This window comes from Camelus ferus, chromosome 12 (assembly GCF_009834535.1).
Source record: "Camelus ferus isolate YT-003-E chromosome 12, BCGSAC_Cfer_1.0, whole genome shotgun sequence".
Classification (NCBI taxonomy): Eukaryota; Metazoa; Chordata; class Mammalia; order Artiodactyla; family Camelidae; genus Camelus; species Camelus ferus.
In genome coordinates this window covers 60,693,718-60,713,947 of record NC_045707.1, presented here as the reverse complement: position 1 = coordinate 60,713,947, position 20,230 = coordinate 60,693,718, and the positions used below count along the sequence as shown (strand labels likewise).

The 20,230-nt window shown below is 34.0% G+C and overlaps 1 protein-coding gene across 7 annotated transcripts in view; it reads right to left on the bottom strand.

Annotated features, from left to right (window-relative positions):
• Nucleotides 1-20,230, bottom strand: part of OSBPL8 (oxysterol binding protein like 8) — a 133,800-nt gene that overhangs the window by 73,911 nt on the left and 39,659 nt on the right. For 3 of the 7 annotated variants that reach the window (XR_004324806.1, XM_032493725.1, XM_032493724.1), the window contains 2 exons: nt 10,148-10,186; nt 5,032-5,068 (listed from right to left, as the gene is read on the bottom strand). The exons of 2 other annotated variants lie outside the window; for them this stretch is intronic. Coding sequence is in view for 3 of the 5 variants with exons in the window: in XM_032493725.1 (XP_032349616.1) it covers nt 5,032-5,068; nt 10,148-10,186 (76 nt within the window). In the remaining 2 variants the exon portion in view is untranslated. The remainder of the gene's footprint in view (nt 1-5,031; nt 5,069-10,147; nt 10,187-20,230) is intronic. 2 more of the 7 variants (XM_032493726.1, XM_032493729.1) reach the window with 2 other exon arrangements.

Sequence of the window (20,230 nt, the reverse complement as noted above, 5' to 3'; positions counted from 1 at the left end):
GATATACAATAGGGAAAAGGACAGTCTCCTTAATAAACGGTGTTGGGGAAACTGGACCACTATCTTACTCGTACAAAAAAATTTAACTGAAAATAGACTAAAGATTCAAATGTAAGACCTAAAACTATAAAAGTTCTAAAAGAAAACTGGAAGTAAGGTCCTTGACATCAGGCTTGACAATGATTTTTTGATTTGACACGAAAAGTAAAGGCAACAAAAGGAAAAATAAGTAAGTGAAACTACATCAAACTAATAAGCTTCTGCACAGAAAAGAAAACCATTAATACAATGAAAAGGCAACTTACTGAATGGGACAAAATAGTCGCAAATCATATATCTAATAAGGAGTTAATATCCAAAACATACAAAGACCTCATATAGCTCAACAGCCAAAAGGTGCATGAAAAGATGTTCAATATCGCTAATTATCAGGAAAATGCAAATCAAAACCACAATGAGCTATCACTTCATAACTGTTAGAATGGCTACTATCAAAAAGACAAGAAATAACAAGTGTTGATGAGGATGTGGAGAAAAGGGAACCCTCATGCACTGGTTGGTGGAAATGTAAGTAGGTGCAGCCAATATAGAAAACAGTATGGAGGTTCCTCAAAAAATAAACTGAGAACTACCATATGATCCAGCAAGTCCACTTCTGAGTATTTATCCAAAGAAAATAAAAACTCTAATTTGAAAGGATATATGCACTCATGTTCACTGCAGCATTATTTACAACAGCCAAGATACAGTAACAACCTCAGTGTCCATCAGTAGAAGAATGGAAAAAGAAAACGTGGTGTATATACACAATGGAACACTACTTAGCCATAAAAAAGTATGAAATCTCTCCACTTGTGAGAACATGGATAAACCTTGAGGACATTATGCTAAGTGAAGTAAGTCAAACAGAGACAGACAAATACCATACGATCTCCTTTATATGTGAATCTAAACAAATAACCAACAACAACAAAAAAACTGCATTCAAAGACACAGAGAACAGATTGGTCATTTGCTGGGGGGGTTGTAGGTGGGTAAAATGGGTGAAAGGGGTCAAAAGGTACATAGTTGCACTTACAAAGTGAGTAAGTCATGTGGATATAATGTACAGCATGACAACTACAGTTAATAATACTGTATTCCATATTTTAAATTTGCTAAGAGGAAATCTTAAAAGCTCTCATCACAAGGAAGGAAAATTCTATAACAATGTATAGTAACGGGTGTTAAGTATAATTACTATAGTTATCTTTTCACAATATATACAAATATGGAGTCAATATGTTACACACCTCAAACTAATACAATGTTGTATGTCAATTATACCTCAATTAAAGAATTTTAATTTAAAAAAAGTGGAGGGAAAACATGAACAGTTCATGGAAGAAGAAATGCAAATGGCAAAAAAATGCACAAAAAGATGTTCATCCTCTTTAGTAATCAGGAAAACATAAATCAAGATCACAATTAAATAAATATTTCATATTCAGTAAAACTGAAAAAAAATTAGTATGTCTGATAATACCAAATTCTGATAAGGATGGGATCTGTGAGACACCTCAAGCATTGCTGGTAGAGAACAAACTGATACAAGCACTTTGAAAAACAATTCAGATCTTATAAAATTGAATATCAGCATACCCTATGGGTCCAAAAATTCCACTCTTAGCTTCATACCTAGAAATACACTATATATGTGTACCAAGAGATAAGAACAAGAATGTTCATAGGAATGCTGCTCATAATAGCAAAAATCAAAACAACTTAAATATTCATCAGTTGAAAACAAAAGAGATTAATATATTGTGGTGTTGCATGTAATGGAATAGTATGTAGCACTAAAAAGGGAGGGTTTCTATCTATACCCAATAACATGGCTGAATCTTGGAAACAAAATGTTAACTACAAAAAACAAGCCCTAGAAGATGATACATAGCATGATACCATTCTTATAAAATTAAAAACCTAGCAAACCTTACTTATATGTATGTAACCTAAAAATAATGAAAAAAAATCTATTTTAAAAAAAGCAAAGAACACAAGGGGCAGGGTATACCTCAGTGGTAGAGTGCATGTTTAGTACGCATGAGGTCCTGGGTTCAATTCCTAGTACCTCCATTAAAATAAATAAATAAACCTAATAACTACCCCCTGCCCCCAAGAGAAAAGCAAAGCATAATAAACAAAAAAATACAAATCAGTCATCATCCCTCTGGGGCAGGCACAGGGACAGAGAGACAAGCAGCACGTAGACAGACACGAGGCATCTGTAAGATTCAAGTTCCTATGTTGAGTGGTAGGTTCAATATGTACTCCCAATATGATTATGCTTTATAATTTACATATGCCACATAAGTATTAGTACATTTAAGTACATTAGTCCATTAAGACATTAGTACATTAAAGTATGCTTTAGTACTCCATCAGCAAGACACAGGTACCTATGTCTTAAATACCTTCACTACATAAAAAAGGAAATAGTCTGAGAAGTATAAATTTAGTTCTATTCACCACTTTCTAACGCCTTATTGATTGATGTATTACTGTTTATGATTTTGATAACCGTGAAGTGAGGCTGTAGAAATAGCAAAATATATATATAGTATATTTCCTTAGAAAAAAACAGAAAGCCTATTTTTCTATTTTTTTCTCTTACTCTATTCACAAACATTAACTATACAGACAATAGAGAATTTGCATAATATAAAAATCATTTTGATGTCCTAAATAATTTTCACAACAGTAGACTATATACATGTAAACTCCAGAAGGGCAGTGACTTTGTTTTTATTTGGCTAAAACTGACAATAAATACTTGCTAAATGCCTCGAGAGATATTTGAGGAATGAATCACTGCAAGATTCCAAAACTGTTTCTGATACTAAAATCAACCATCTCGCCTTCTTAAGATAGCACTACAGTGCCCTCTCCTGGTTCTACCTTGTAGTCAAAGGAAAGCAAAGAGAAAGCACAGCACAGCAAAGCAAAGTAACCTACTTTGCTACTCATCTTGTTTTTAAGTTTGGTAAAAACTAATCACACTGGAATAATTAACAGTAATATAATTAACATAACAGCTTTAACTTCTAAGGAGATTATGATTCTATAACTACCATTCTTTACTTTCTGAATTCAACTCATCAATACAAAATGTGGAGAGTTTTACAAGCTTCAAAGTCTGGTGTTTGCCCTTAATTTAAGTAAAAGTTAAAATGGAGTTAAGTGATTATTTTAAAGTCGTAAATAATCTCTGTGTAAATCCTAGATATCCCCTTACAGATGGTATACCTTTTCTCCAATACTTAAATAATTTAAAGTACTATATGAAATTACTTTTCACTCTAAAAGATAAATGATCTCCAGTAAATAATTATACAACCCCAGCCTTTTAATAGTTGGCAGAGTACAATATAAATTCATCTTTAATATATGCTGTATATCTTAATTTATATATGCTTAAAATATTTAACCACAATAAATTTCTTCTGTTCCAAGTAGAAATTAAAGATCTTCATTTATAAAACCCAGTTCCTAAAGTAGAACCACTTCAATTGATAATAAAAATGCAATTCTATTTGTAAAGTTCAGCAGTCCCAATCAGTACACCTGAGCTAACGTCTAAATATATAAGTTCATTATAAGTAACTAAAAATCCACTGAAAATATCTAGCAGATGTCACAAGTAAGGCTGAACAAGAAAACATAAAAATGTGCTGGGATTTATGTGCTTTTTCTACCTTTACAATTTCTACTATTCTAATCATGCTGGATGTATAATAAACAATATATTTAAAATACTACGAATTGTTACAATTAAGACTAAAAAAGGCATTTTAACATATTACTTTAAATTACCCCTCTTTTTAGAAAACAAAATTACAAACATACTATAACCATTATTAGAGACAAATAGCAACTGATCTAGACCTAGAGTATTTTGAACAACTATAAGACACTTTGCCATTATCTCGCTCAGCGCCCTGCTTTAGCCAGCACAAAAAATGAGCCCTAAAGGAGTGAACTGATTTGCAACAATCAGACAATTATTCAGGAATAAATACTAAGATTTCCTAATTCAATATAATTTCTACATTGGTCTTGAATACAGACAGTCAAAATCTTTGATTTATGATGCAATAATATTTTAATTATTTGGTTTGACTTGAATTCAGTAAATTGAGAGTTTCTTTCTGATTTTTTAAAACCAGAAGATGACACGCTGAGCTACTAACCAATTCTAACTCCTTGGATATTTAAGTTCTTAAGCTTCAGGCTCTTCATCTGCAAAATTAATGTTTTATTAAATGATCTCTGAAGTTTCTTTTACCTCAGTAATTCTATGACTTTTAATACAAAAGTTGCACCTGTCACAAAGCTTTGAATATCTATTCATGGATCTAACTCCCCTATTAATCTATAATGATCCTTAGGGGCAAGGCAAATGTTTTATTCATCGTGTATCCCCCAGAGCTAGCACAGTATCTAGTCAAAAAATACTTTTTTTGACATAAATTTAATGGGTTCATCTTCGAAATCCCCAAGATAAAACATGTTTCACTTATGAAATCACCAAAGTATAAATTTTTTCAGAACCAAATGATCTATTATGTAAAAATTCTGATAAAATAAAACAGTATTTCTCATTTTCACGTGGCAGTGAATTTGCTGTACCATGTCCAGCCTCAAAATAATCGGATCTATGCTTTGTGATGATTGTAGAAAGGATATAATAAAGAAGTATTAATTCATAATTCCTAATTTAGGAATTTCTAAATTATGAATTAGATAACTGGCTAACTAAATAACCCATCCTTAGACATAAAGGATGTAAATATATAAACTATCAATCTCAGATGGACACTGACAATAGATGGGTACTGAATGACCATTTATATTCTTTACTTTGTATTTCAATGCCTAGAAAGAAAAGAAGACTTAATAATCAAAACAGAAACACCATGTGCCTTTCATAACTACACATCAAAGTACTGTCAAGTCTCCAAACATGCCATTCAAACTTTAGCTACTTACTTGATGGCCCAAGGACATCTTTGCTATCACCAAGAAGCTTTTAATGCAGGGTAATTGAGCAGCAAACAAATACAATCCAAACCAGGAAGAAGCAAAATGCATCAGGATTGAAGCAGCAGTGAAACAAAAGGACAAGGAAAATAGCATTAGTTTATAAGTAGAAAGCACATGCATATCAATTCTAATAATCATAATTCGCAAGGAATTTCCTTTTCCACACTTAAAAAGATCTTGGCTTAGGCATTAGCTAATTTTTTTTTTCAATTTTGGAAAATGAACATGGAAAGAGAAATGAAATCACTCAAGTATTTTGTTTTAAAAATTACTCAAGTCAAAAATTATTTTCAATTATAATTCAAGATATGGGTTAGGAGTGGTAAGAATTATTTAGAAATGTAAAGGACAGACAAAAGTTATTTAGTCTTAAAATTTAAGTTGTTTAAAAATATATAACACCCATGCACTATTAAATATTAGTACTGCATGCTGTGAAAGCACTTAACATTACATAGAAATTCAGTGTGTTCCATCTACATAAGGAAAGGAATATTTACTTGGTGCTTATATTATGCCAAGCATTATGCAAAGAGCTTTTACAGACACCAGCAAAGTGAAACAAATTTTTTCTCAAATGGCAAAAAAAAAAAAAAAAAAAAAAAAAGACTACGATTACAACAATAAATTGTATTAAGTCATAAAAAACTTTCTTAGGACCCACTAAATATCAAGTATACAATCTGGAGCTACCGGTCTTAAGGAAGTCAGAAGACCCATTTCTTACATAAATAACTTGCAATCAACTAAAATAAACAGGAAAAAGACAGCTGACTTTTGTCTAGTAACTATTTTAATATACAACATTACAGCAAGTGTGGACAAATGCTTTGGTCTTCCTTGGCAGGAACAGTCCTCAGCTTTCCTTCATTTCCAATACCAAGTATGCAAACATATCAGAACTGAAGTAACAACAAAAAAAAATTCCCACTAACGACACATTGCTATTTGGTCTTATTTACCTCCACATAGCTGCTGGGCAGGACCAGTGGGACAGGGCTCAATATTGGAAGAAAAGCCGCAGTATTTAGAGGGGGAATTTGCCACCTAGAGCCTGTCCCGTCCATGCTTGGGTGGGCCATGAGTGGGCTTATAGACATGAAGGATTTGAACCTCTTTTCAAAGGAAAAAAGAAAGAGATTCCATATGCCATCCTGGAGTGCAGAAGTTTTTTAGAGCCTTGAAAATACTTTGTATGATATTATAATGATGGATATCTATGTCATTATACTTTTGTTCAAACTAAAGTGAACTGTGGACTTTGGTGATTATGATGTGTCAAAGTATGTTCATCTTTAGTTTAAAAAAAAATACCACTCTGGTAAACAAAAATAATGACTATGCATATGTGTGGAGAGGGAACATATGGATAATTTCTGTACCTTCCTGTCAACTTTGCTGTAAACCTAAAACTACACACACACACACAGAAAACTCTAAAAACAAGAAAACTCAGGGTAGACATTTTTAGCAAAACTTCGGTTTCAGTTATATACATATATTATATATGTGTGTGTGTGTTTGTTGAATTGTGATGTAAAATGTATTTTTTAGGTCAATAATGTTTGCAAGCCACTACAGTTTTTACACTGGCAAATAAAAGCAAAAGTTAACCTCAAAAATTAATAAAGGGAATGGGAGATCTTAATTGGCTGTGACCAGAGGGGAAAAAAAAAAGGTAGCAGTTGTTTGCTTTGGACTTCTGTTGTCTCCCAGGAGAAAAAAAAAAATCTTGGCCCTTTTGCTTCCCTAAAGTGATGGTTATTTCACAATGCTTAAAATTATGTTCTAATGCCTTTAAAGGGATTTGCTCAATTCATTGTTCTGTAGTTGCCCCATTTAAGCTCATTCTTCTATAAACTGATTTCAGTCTCCCGGATAAACTAAAAAAATACAGCTTTAGTGACAATGAAATAATTGTGCTCAAATCCTTAGTACTGAAATGGCCATATTACTACAGTTAGCAAGCAAGTGGGAAGAGATTACAGTATGTCTGATAAGGAATCTCTAAAATGGCCCCAGTAATCCCCCCTTCTTGGTGTATAATCCACTCTCCTTGAGCATATACAGGACTTGCTGAATCACTTATAATGAACAGAGTATGTCAGAGGTGAAAGGGTGTCATTAACACGACTATGACTTATATCATATTTGCAGTCTCTCACTCTCTCTTAGATCATCCTGGGGAAAGCCAACTGCTGCGTCATGGCATAGCCTTAGAGAGGCCCATGAGGCAAAGAAACTGAGGTCTGTCAACAAGCCCTAAGTGAGCTTGGAAGTGGATCTCCTGCCTTCTCTGCCTCCCTCCCCCCAGGTCAAGCTTTCATATGAGACTGCAGCAGCCTCTCTCCCCCAGTAGCTCGACTGCAACCACGAGAGATTCTGAGCCAGACATCTGGCAAAGCTGCTCTTAGATTCCTGACTCACAGAAAAGTATAATATGATAAATGTTTGTTATTTTGTACTATTTAATTTTGGGATGATTTGTTATATACCAATAAATACAACTAATATAATATTGCAAAATTGAAAGCTAGGAAACTGACAGACACAACTGCAGCAAATTTTACAAATGCTCCCTAGAGATCTTCTAAAAAATCTTCCTGTACTGATATGAATAATTATTAGTTTCCCTACATTTACCTGTAATTTCCTAAAGGAGAGCAGTGGTTCTAACCATATATACATAGCTGGGAGTCTTTAATTTTACAGGGCCAATCATATTTGAAGGTATTGAGCTGGTCTTCTCTTTAGGATAAAAGGTTTAGTTCAGTTTCATTGTACAGTTTTGTATGATATAATTCTCACCATTCTGTTGATTAACAGCTCTGTCATCTGTGCAGCTGTTCTCCTTGCATATTTACTCCCAGAAAATAATCCTTAGCATATATAGCAACTTCTGAATATTTCTTTCAAATTATGCTTTCAATATTATATCCTCAAGCATATCTGTGTCATATAAACCTGATTCTAATGGATTAACCCAGTATTTTTTTTAATTGAGGCACTGAAGTACAATCAAAGTAAATGCTGTCTACTCCTACCATTGGATCTATCACCCATCCATCCATCCATCCATCCAAATATTCATGAGTACCTACTATATATAGACAGGCATCATTTTAGGCACTGAAGGATATAGCAGTGAACAAAATAGACAAAAACCCTGCCCTTGTGGAAGTTACATTCTACTGGGGAAGATAAACAATAACAAATGGTAACATAATAAACACGTAAAAGTTTGTGTTATATTGTGTAGTATTAATACTAAGAAGAAATTAGCAGAGAATGAAGACATATAAAATATTAGGGACGAGCAAGTTAAGGTTTTAGGTAGGATGGCCTAAGAAGGCCTTACTATAAAGTTGACTGAATGAGGGAACTTACCAGAAGGACATAAAACGGAAGAGTATTCTAGGGAAAGGGAGGAGCAAGTGTAGAGTGAGTGGAGGACTGGAATGGGAGCAAGTCTGGAGTTTTTGGGGAATAATAAAAAGGCCAGAGAGGCTGGAGTCAATGCAAGTAGAAGAGCAGCAGGAGATGAAGTCAAAGGTGTAAACAGGTGTAGGAGTTTATAAGACCCACTCAGGACTTTTGTTTTATTCTGAATGAGATGCGGAGCCACAGGATGGCCCTGAGAAAAGGAGTAACATATCCCATTACGTTTTGACAGGATTGCTCTGGCTGCTATGTTGATAACAGACTAGATAGACAGGGGTATAATCAGTTTTGAGGTTGCTGCAATAGCTTAGGGAAGAGATGAAGGAGATGTGGACCAAGATGGTAGCAGTGAGAGAGATAAGTAGCTGAGTTCTGAATATATTTTGAGGGCAGGGCCAACAAAATTTCCAAATAGCCCAAGTATGAGGTAAAAGAAAAAAAGGAATCAAACAATGTTAAGTGTTGGAGTCTGACCACCTCGAAGAACAGAACTGCTATTATCTGAGATAGAAAAGACAGTGAGACGAAATAGTTTACAGGGAGAAATATTAAGTACAGTCATTCCTTGGTATCCACAGAAGATTGGTACCAAAACCCGCCTCCTCTGCAATACCAAAATCTGGGGCTGCCCAAATCCCTTATAGAAAATGGCATAGTATTTGTATGTAACCCATGCATATTCTCCCATATACTTTAAAATCATCTCTAGATTACTTATAATGCCTAATACAATGTAAATACTACGTAAATAGTCTAAATACACTGTAAATGTTATATAAATAGTTGCCAGCATGAGGCAAATTCAAGTTTTGCTTTTTGAAACTTTCTAGAATTTTTTCCCCAAATATTTTCCATCTGCAGTTTGTTGAATCAGTGGATGGGAACCCTTGCAAATGGAGGGTTGACTATATCTCAGTTTGGGAAAGCTTAAGTTTGAAATGCCTGTTAGATATCCAAATCGAAATGCCAAGTAGGCAACTGAACATACAGACCTGTACAGGGAAAGCTTCAGGCTGGTAAGAAAATAGTGTCATTGGGGCAGAGGGTGGGAAGGGATAGACTGGGATTTCAAAATTGTAGAATAGATAAACAAGATTATACTACTGTATAGCACAGGGAAATATATACAAGATCTTACGGTAGCTCACAGACAAAAAAATGTGACAATGAATATATATATGTTCGTGTATAACTGAAAAATTGTGCTCTACACTGGAATTTGACACAACATTGTAAAATGATTATAAATCAATAAAAAATGTTAAAAAAAAAGATGATTAAAAAAAAAAGAAAGAAAAAGAAAATACTGTCACCAAAATAATAACAGTGGTTATCTCTAGAAGGTAGAATTATATGTATCATATTTTTCTGAATTATTTAAATATGCCACATTGGTATGCATTATTTTTATAGTCAAAAAGATTAAACCTATCTACTTTTTGGAAAAAATAAAAACACAATTTTTAAAGTGATCTTTTCAATCTGCATTAGCTATTTTATAATGGAATAATCATCCATGATTAAGTATAGTGAAAAATATATTTTAAGACTCTAACTTGAAATCCTAAAACAAAATACAAAAAATGTTCACATTTCAAACAGAGCACCATATATTACTCACTGTCTCTTGAACTTCAGCAACTCCTGAATATTGCAAGATCTAAAAAAAAGACAAATTTTCTCAGGCGTGATTTAATTTCGTGTACCTGAATCTGAATCTAGAGAGCACCCAGAGTTTAGCAAATGAATTAAGTGGTACATTAATCTTTTAAGAAGTACCAGAAAGAAAAGGTACAATGGTATGTTTACTAGTATGTTTACACTGGAAACTAAACCTTTAAAAAAAAAAAAAATCCCAAGGCTTCAGGAAATCAGTCAATTTGCCAACCTGTGAAGTCCTCTCTGGCACGTTCTGGGGCTTTTTCACAGTTATCCTCCCTGCATGAATTTAATTCCATCAGTCTTTTTGCCATGGAAGCCCCTTTCCTCTTAGTATCTAAAATACTACTGCTCTGACTTCCTGTCTCCTAGTTCCCTACCTCAACTTTTTCCTCCCACTCAGTGAGTGAGTGACCTTAATCAGTGCTCAATCCTCAACTACTTGTTTTTTCTCTGCCTTCTCTTTCCTGCAGATTCCATTCATACTCAAGGCTTATTTATGACTTTTATTCGGATGACTTCCAAGTTTCTTCTTCAGACTTTGTCCATCTCCAAAGCTTTAGTCCAAAACATTGCTAACTGTATGTTTAGACATTATTGTAAATTAACTTCTGATTGTAAAATTCTGTTAACAAAGGAAGGGCTTAAGCTTGTTTAAACAAGCATCTTTATGTCAAATATCACACTTAGTAACTTCCCTCAGAAACCAGCTTCCATGCCAATTTGCCCAATTCTTTCAGTGGTACAATTTTCCTTTCAATAACTCAGATCTAAACCCTTGAGACATCTAAGATTCTCTTTTCCCCTCAACATCTATCTGATCAGGTCATTAAATTCTGATTAACTTTACCTAGACAATATCTATTGCACATCTAGTCCTTTGGTTCAATACCAACTAGGCCAGATCCACATAACCACATTTCTCAAATTCTGCATCTTCCTTTCAATAGAGGTCCTTGCATTCAGTCTCACTTCACTCATTTATCTTGTATGCTAAATATTGGAATTCAAAAATACAATAAAGACATGGTCTTTACCGCCAAGAAGATGATGACATATTGAAGACTCTGTGTACTGTATAGTAATTCACTGGACATTAAGATGAGTCATCTCCAAACCACCCAATATTACTCATTCTTCAAGCCAGCCCTATCATTAGCAAGTCATTTAACTGTTCTGAAGTTTATTTTCTCCTCTGCAAATATGCAATTATTAAACCTTAAAACTTTCCAAAATTGTTGTGAGGCTAAAAACAGTTTACATGAGTGTACTTTATAGATTTTTGTTAAAGTGGTATACAGACATAAGGCAGAATTACTTAGTAGTACAACAAAAGACAAAGACTAAAAAAGGACCAAGAAGGGAATGATTAACTTACCAATTTAAGCTAATTCCCTAAATTATCACTTGGGCCATGTTGCTTCTCTACTTAAAAACATTTGATAGCACCCATCCTTTAAAAAATAAGCCCTAAGTCCCGATATTTAAATCTTCTGCAATTTGACCCAAATATTCATTCCATAGAAATGTTTTGATTTCCTATGAGATAGCCCTGAAACTCCAAAATTTCACTTATCTAAATTAAGTTGTCATCTACTAAAATTTATTGCTCAGAGTGATCTGTAATGTTCTCCTAACTTTGTTTTTGCTTCCCTATTGACAGATCAAAAGTTCCCTGACCTTGAACGCTCAACTCAAATGGCCAATTCTGTTACCAAAGTTCAAGCTGAAGTTATCTTTCCCCAACTCTTACTTTCTAGTATCAGTTCTTTAACAACACATAATTAGTTATCTCATATGATTTTCTCTATTGCTACCATAAATAAATAAGAATTAAATTATTATGTAACTTTTCCTTAATATTACAATGGCCTACTATAGTGCTGTTAAATAGAACCTTCTGCAATGATGGAAACGGTCTGTATCTGTGTTGTCCAATAGGTACACGTGTCCAATAGCTACATGTGGCTATTAAATTTTTTTTAATGAACTCTATTCATTGACAACTCCTCAAATTAGGTTTCCATCTTAACCTCTCCTGAGTTCCAGCCTCTTAAGGCTATCCCAGTCACTCTCCTGGTACATTCATTCTTCTAATCCTAGAAAAAAATATCACATGCTTGGTAAGGGTTTTCCTGACCTCTCATGCCAGGCATAACAAAGGAATACTACATTCTAGCCAGGCATAACAAATGGATACTCCATTTGTGTCATCACTGTATCTTTCTACCAGGTAGAATTACAGGGGACAGCCCACAGAGCTCCACATGTTCCTAGGGATCTGCAGCTCCATCATCCTGACTAAGGATGTAAAAAGAACCCTCAACTCACTTTTCCCCCAAACCTCAACACTTACACCCTAACCACCACAGTTTGCTTAACAGGCCTGCAAGCTCCACACTTGGCTCTTATCTCTGCCTAATAAGGTACCTTTAGAACTCAATCCAAAAGCCACTTTGTCAGAAGACTTCCATGATTTTCCTAGAAAATAGCAACACCTATCTCCTATTCTGGTACTTGCTATCCTTCTTAGCTTGTTTCATTTTTCATCACAACAATCATCACATAACACAGTATATATCTGTGCATGCTTTTTGTCTTTTTCCAATGGAATATTAGCTCCACTGGAGTAGGAACTTTGTCTATTTTGTTCACTGTTGTATCTCTTAAGACTAAAACAAAGGGTGGCACATGATAGACACTCAATAAACACTGAGTGAATGAACAAATGCATGAATGCAAAAAAAAGGCTTAATCATTACTATAACCTTAATATCCAGCAAAGAATTTCGTATCTATAATCCACTGAGTTCCTGTTTATTAACTGAATTAAATTCTATTTTGGCAAAAAACAAGTCTTGCTTATCTTTGTATTTTCTGAAATTTAACATTCTTCATGCTTAAAATAGATACATAAAGCACTAATATGGACTAGAATCATAAAATCTGAGTTCTAAGCCTAACTCTATCAATGTTCCCTGGTAAATTTGAATAAATAACTTGAATTTAATTTTCTTACTTGTTCATAACATCTGTTATAGTCTTCAAATTCTGTTATACACTAACAATTTAACTTAGAAAATTACCTCATTCCTAAGCACATCCTTAGCTGTAACTTAAAGCATGTTTGTACTTTGTTCCACTATTAGTCTTTGGACATCATATGCCCAAATTCTATTGCTAGAAATTTCCCTGTCTTTTTCTTTAATAATTCTGTCCTTCATAAGCAACACAGTTACAGATTCACCACCAGTTTTTGGTAATGGAGCATAAGCTGTATTTCTTCTGGTATTGGTGGTCTCTTGCCAAGATTAAACCAACCTACTTCATCAAAGTCTTCACATAAAAGGGAAATTCAAAATCAAACAACATGTTGTCACTTGTAACTAATGTCATGCATCTGGTGGAACTACTGGTGAAGGAAGGAAATAGTTATGAAGCAAGAAAAAAGTTAACTATCCACTCAAAGAGTTCAATCCATGACCTTGGCCTTTGACCTCATTGACATTCTCTTCTATATCTAACCTATCCATCCACAGTTACCTGTAAATGTTATGCAATAACAACACAATAGAAACCACATGATCACATCACGATCATGCCAAGTTAGGTAGGATAACTGGTCATGCACATAAATATTTCAGTGTATGATGCTCAATCTTATGATCTGTTTACATAATTTCCAGTTTCAGTCTGAAACAAGAGCTTATATTACTTGGAATTTCATTTTGACCAATTATTTACACAGATACATGAGCCCCATATTCTATATTGACTCATGACTGTGATCTGAATTAAGACATAAGAACTGCATAACAAATCTCTTTCTTTCTAAAATTCTATTCTATTTCTAACAAATCATTGATTAGTATATCATGTTGTTCGGTATCAAGCCACAGGCAAGACTGCTAATAATAATATAAAAACGTCAACCTCCATGACTCATAATATCTACCACATACAAAAATGCAGTTAGCAACTGCTCTCTATACCTCAGTAACTATATGGTGCCTAAATGCCAAAAAATTCACCCCAGATAGAAAAGTCAAAATTAGTTACAGGAGGACAAAACTTGGCATTAAGTAAAACAGATCATGATCACACAGTTTTCAAAGTATATATTATATTTGGTAATGTATATAAAAACTTTAAGGGGATGTTTAAAAGGCTAGGTGTAATACAGATCTGTTTATAACATAAAAACATTAGCCTTACATTCAGTGACAAGATTAACAGACTTAAGAGTATCTGCATTTGAATCCTAACAGACCCCAGTGACTAGCTTATGTGATCTAAGGAAAATCACTATCCCTTTTGGAGCCTCAGTTTTTTTATCTCTAAAGACAGAGTAATATCTACTTCACAGCACTATGGAGAGGATCAAATGAGAAAGTGTGTGAGACACCAAGCCCACGTGAGGCCACATAGTAAGTCCGCAAAATATTATGTTTTTTCTCTCCACACCAATACAGTAACCTAAATATGGAAAGTGAAGATTTTAGAAATCTAGGAAAAAAGCAAGATTCAGAAGGAACATATTTTCTGTTCTGCCACTGCAACCCTACAGGTTTTAAGCGGCTTTTACCTAGATTACACACTGCATGCTAACTTGGTCCCCGGGCTAACCACCTCTACTTCTATGGTTCTCAACCTTAGCTGTGCACTGAAATCACCTGAGAGACTTTAAAAATTACTCATGTCTGTGTCTCACCCTCTGAGAGTCTAATTCACAAGAAGAGAGACAATCAGACATTATGTGCCTCCTGAAGGTAAAACACAACACCATCAATGAAGAATTCTTGTCAAAAAAAATTGAACCTGAATCTGAGCAAGCCTCAGATTAGAATTATGTAATGACTAACTTGTAAGAAATATAATTGAAAACCATACTAAACAATCACCGTGGGGGAAAATTCAGATTTTAGGAAATGCTACAGGATAAAGTACTTTATCTCTCCAATAAATTGAAAAGGGAAATTAAAAATTGAAAAGGAAAAATTAAAAACAGATGCAGGAGAGACATTAAAGATTAAAAACAACTTAAGTGACTTATCAACAAAGTCCAACACAAAGACAATAAAAAGAATATAAAGTAATTAGGGACATTTAAGCATTGACTAGTTATTTGATTATATTAAGGAATTATTCATTTTTAGGATGACAATAATATTTATGGTTAAAGTTTTTTTTTAAGTCTTTATATTTTAGAGATATATAACTGAAATACTTATTAATAAAATGATGTATCTGGAATTAGCTTAAAAAAATATGGGATGGAAAGGTAGGTGGAAGTGCACATGAAACAAGATTGACCTGAGATGATAACTACCGAAGATGGGTGATGGGTACGCAAGGATTATACAGCTGTGAGTATGGGCATGCAAATTAATGGAATTGCTCCAATTTTTGGTAACTTTGAGTGAGTGAGTCATAGTTTTTAAATGTTGCTATTTTTGTTCTTTTATTTAAATACAGTTGACCCTGTATTTTTTTAAATATATTTGAAATTTTACATAATAAAGAGTTCAAGGAAGATAACAGTCTATTAACATTCTTAAATATTTGATTAATATAAACTGTTACTGTTAGCAAGACTGGGAAGATGAAGCTATTTTAATATAAGAGATAACGAGTATGTAGGTGATAAATTAATGACTAAAATTTCTAGTTATTTTATTACTTCACATATGATCTCTGCAACCTAAGAATTTACATAATTTAGGACCTCAATCTAACTGGCAACTCCCCAGGTGAGATGTCCCACCAGACTACCAACTTTGGATTATTTGGCAATAGGACCCACTCCACTAGACTGGGGTGCACCAGAGGTTAGTACTATGACTGTGGTAGGCAGAAAAACTGCCTCCAAAAGATGTCCACATCCTAATCCCTGGAACCTGTGAATATTACCTTACATGATACAAGGGACTTTGCAGATGTGATTAAGTTAAAAATCTTGAGACAGGACAGTTATTCTGGACCATCTGAGTGGGCCCAATGTAATCAGGAGGGTCCGCATAAGAGGGAGACAGGAAGGTAAAGGTGAGTAGCAGGAGAGATGCGACAACAGAAGACAGAAGTTCAACTATCGGGAAGAAGGAGCCATGAGCCAACGGATGAATGCAATTTCTAAACACTGGTAAAAAAGAAATGGATTCTCCCCACAGAACCTCCAGAAGGAACACAATATCTTGCTTTTAGAGAAACTCAGTTACCTAAAATGACCTGTGTTCATGCTGAGGCTGGATGACCAGCTGTCAGGGGATAATGCAGATAGAATTCTTACATTAGTCAGGTCATTAGACTAAATCATCTCTAAGTTTTCCCACGAAGACTAAGAGGGGGAAGTAGCCACAGGACTCAGAGGTTTACAAAAGGCTCTGCTGGTGGCATAATCTTTGTTAACAACAAAAAAACAGGCCTCTGTGAGGCAATCCTGAAGTACACAAGCATTAGCCAAACACTTAGCAGGCAGGTCTCAGAGCATATTCAAATATTAGATGAACATATGTACCAAATTTGGTGGCCCATTTATCATAGATGAGACAAGAGACTTCACAGCTCTTCTCCACCCATTTCCACTTGGGGTGGGGAATGGGGAACTAACAAGAACAGCCAAGTGCCGAGAATACTTTAAGAGGATTAGTAATTGGCATATGGTTCATTTATCACTCGACTTGAATGCATAATGACTTAAAGGTCAGTTATTGGGAAACCATACTGAAAATACTGTTGTTATAAATATGCTATCACTAGCAACATACAACATACTAAATCAATAATGATAATAATGAAACTAAATTAATAATACAGTTGACCTTCAAACAACACAGGTTTGAACTGTGCAGCTCCACTTAAAGGGGGATTTTTTTAATACAAAATACTACAGTACTACAGACCAGTGGTTGGTTGAATCACCGATACCAAGGAACCAGGGTTCTGGGTGGAGGGTTGGAGGCTCTACCCATCCCCGTCTCCTCACAATTGTTCAAAGGTCAACTGTATTTAAACGAAAGAACAAAAATAGCAACACTTAAAAACTGTGACCCACTCAAAAATAATATCTGGTATTACCAAAAATTGAGGCAATTCCATTAATTTGCATGCCCATATACACAGCTGTATAATGTTGCCAAATGTTACATATAGTAGCCATACTTCTTAGAATATGATTTAAAGCCCTCAGTAAACTCTAATAACATACTAATTTTACTTTATAAGCACCAAATCACAGTAATCAAGAAGAACTCACCTAGTATGTATTTTAAAATCAAAATCTGAGGAAACTGGGTCATCTCTAGGCCCATGAAGAAGACACTAATTTACAACATTCTGAGAATTAGTAAACTAAATCATCTTTGCAGTTACTTCCACTTCAGAAAACACCTGATTCAAAGTGTCCAATTTAAATTAGAATCTTCAGATTTCCTCAACTGAGAGTCCCTTATACTACTACAAAGATTCAAATGTATTTTTAAAACTTTTATTCTCTTCTAAAAAGTCATTTACATAATCAATTTTTAGTACAACAAAAGGTTTTGACCTCAGACCTTATAAAGTAGTTCCCTCTGGTAAAAGAAATAATATACAAGATATTCAAAATATACGAATATCCTTAAGGTAAGGAACATGCTCAATTTTTTAAAAAATCTAAAGCTGTATTTCACTTATTTAGTTTACCTCAATCTATCAATAAAAATTTGACCCCTACACTTATAGGATTTCTTAGTAGTTGACTTCCAAAGTGATGAGAATTCTGGAGATTTACAAAATATTTTAAGATGTATATTAAATGTACACTTGTGTTCTGAAGTACATTAGTATAGTATAAAGATTCAATCTATATTTTTCAGTATTACCACTTAAAACAAGCAACACTATCTCAAAAATATAACTATACATAACTGGAATAATAAAAGAGCAAATGAATTTTTTAAAAACAGAAAGCATACTCTCATGTAGAAGAAAATCGAATAAACTGACAATAATGTCAGATTGAGTCCAAGCTTTCACAACCTCACACCAAGACTACCGTAACAGTCTCTGAATTAATATCTTTATCTTTCACTCCTCCAAATCATCTTATATCTTGCTTCCAGATTGATCTTATCCACCTTCATAAAAATATTCAATGACATTCCACTGCCTAAGAATCAAGTTCAAAATCCCTGTCTGGCACTCAAACCTTTCCACAAGTTTGGCCTCTATCTGCCACACTGATCCTTATTCTTGTAAACAACTCTCCCTTCCAATCTACCTTAATTTTGCTACTCATTTTCTGCTGAATAAACCTTGAGCAATTCATTCCCCATTTAGCCTTGCCTCCTGCTATCCTTCCTGCCTAAAATGCTCTCCTTGCTCATTTTCAATCCTATTACCTATGTTGTTCAGAGTTTTGTGTTCTCTTAAGAAAGGTTCTCTACTCCAGTGTACAGCAATAATTCAATTTTCCCAACTTGTAAACTATGCCTTGTTTATGTCCCTCATTTAACACTTAGTAAACGCTATTACTGCCTTATCTACCCTTCCCTCTATCTAGTCTTCCCAAAATAAAGGTAATTCAGACGGACTACATTGTACATCTCTTAGCAACCCTTTCACTGGGCACAGTACTTTGCACAAGACTGCATTAAAAAAAAAACAACAACAACAAAAAAAAAAACCTTACTAATAAGAAACCAGTGCATGCAATCAGATTTTTTAAAATACTGCCACCTCATACAGACACACTGCTTTATATTTTCAAAGAACTCTCTGGTTTCACTAGATCATATTGTTCCTGTCAAGTACTCAGAATGAATATGCCTACTTATATATTTTTTATTGAAGTAGAATATTTGCCTCAGTACCTTAGGTAGCAAAAATGAGATTCAGAGAAAGTGTAAAGCCAAAATTACTGAATAACGTAGGGCTTTTTTTCAATGCGTTTTATTGCCTTTCCTGCCTCCTAATTATTTATCCTTTTGGAGAGAAGGCTGAATATTAATAGTTATATTACCAATAATGATTGTAGCTTTTATTTATTGGATATTTAAAATGTTCATAGCTGTATAATAGGCACTTCACAGATACATTACTTCAAAACTCAGAACAACTCTGGGAGGTAGATATTACTATTATCTTTATTTATTAATAGATGAGGAAAATTGGAAACCCTGAGAATTTAATTAATTACCCAGGTCATGTAACTAAGTGACAGAGTTCAGATGATTATAAGGCACAGCTAAACGTCTACAGAGCCCATGTTCTTACTCACTTCTCTTAGATCTAAACAGTAACTAACTTAAGCCATGCAGTTCAAAGGTGATATTTTATAAATAGATAACTCAAAGGTGGACCTCAAGATTAGTTTCAAATGTAGAATAATATTTCAGTAGTTCACACTGAAGTTCTTGGTATTATTGTCTCTAAAACAAGCTACGATACTTTACAGAAGAAACTTCATGAACCACAAGAAGAAAACTGCTCTCGTTACTTTTTAAATAACTTGCTCTAACTTCTCAGTATCAATATAACTTAAAATAAACAATGATTAAAACTTTATCAACATAGTGCAGGTATTCTGGTATAGAATTTAATACTATCTACTTAGTTTACTTTAAAAGGTAACAATAAATTATAAGCAATTCTATTCAGAAAAATAGGTACATAGTCAACATGTTAGTAGCAAAGTATTCAGAGACAGACAGACGTCAGTTCCACCATTTATACTGTGAGCTTTTAGAGAAGACAATTAACCTTCCTGAACTTATTTCCCTATCTAGAAAAGTAAGGATAAACAAGTGTCTACTTTTAACAGCTGTCGTGAGGACAATCGCACAAAGCATACACTTAGAAACAGCGATTGTTATTACGGTATTTTAGCTCTAAGATTAAAAATATTTCAGTTAAAAATACTTAAGAAAAAGTCCATTAGCTTTAAATAAGAAAATATTTATGGTTAATACCATGTTCCAAGACAAGATTTTAATCTTAACTTTTTTTCTGAAATTAAAGTGAAAACAAAACAACCTACCGTCAGTTTTCCATTTAGTCACCATTACAA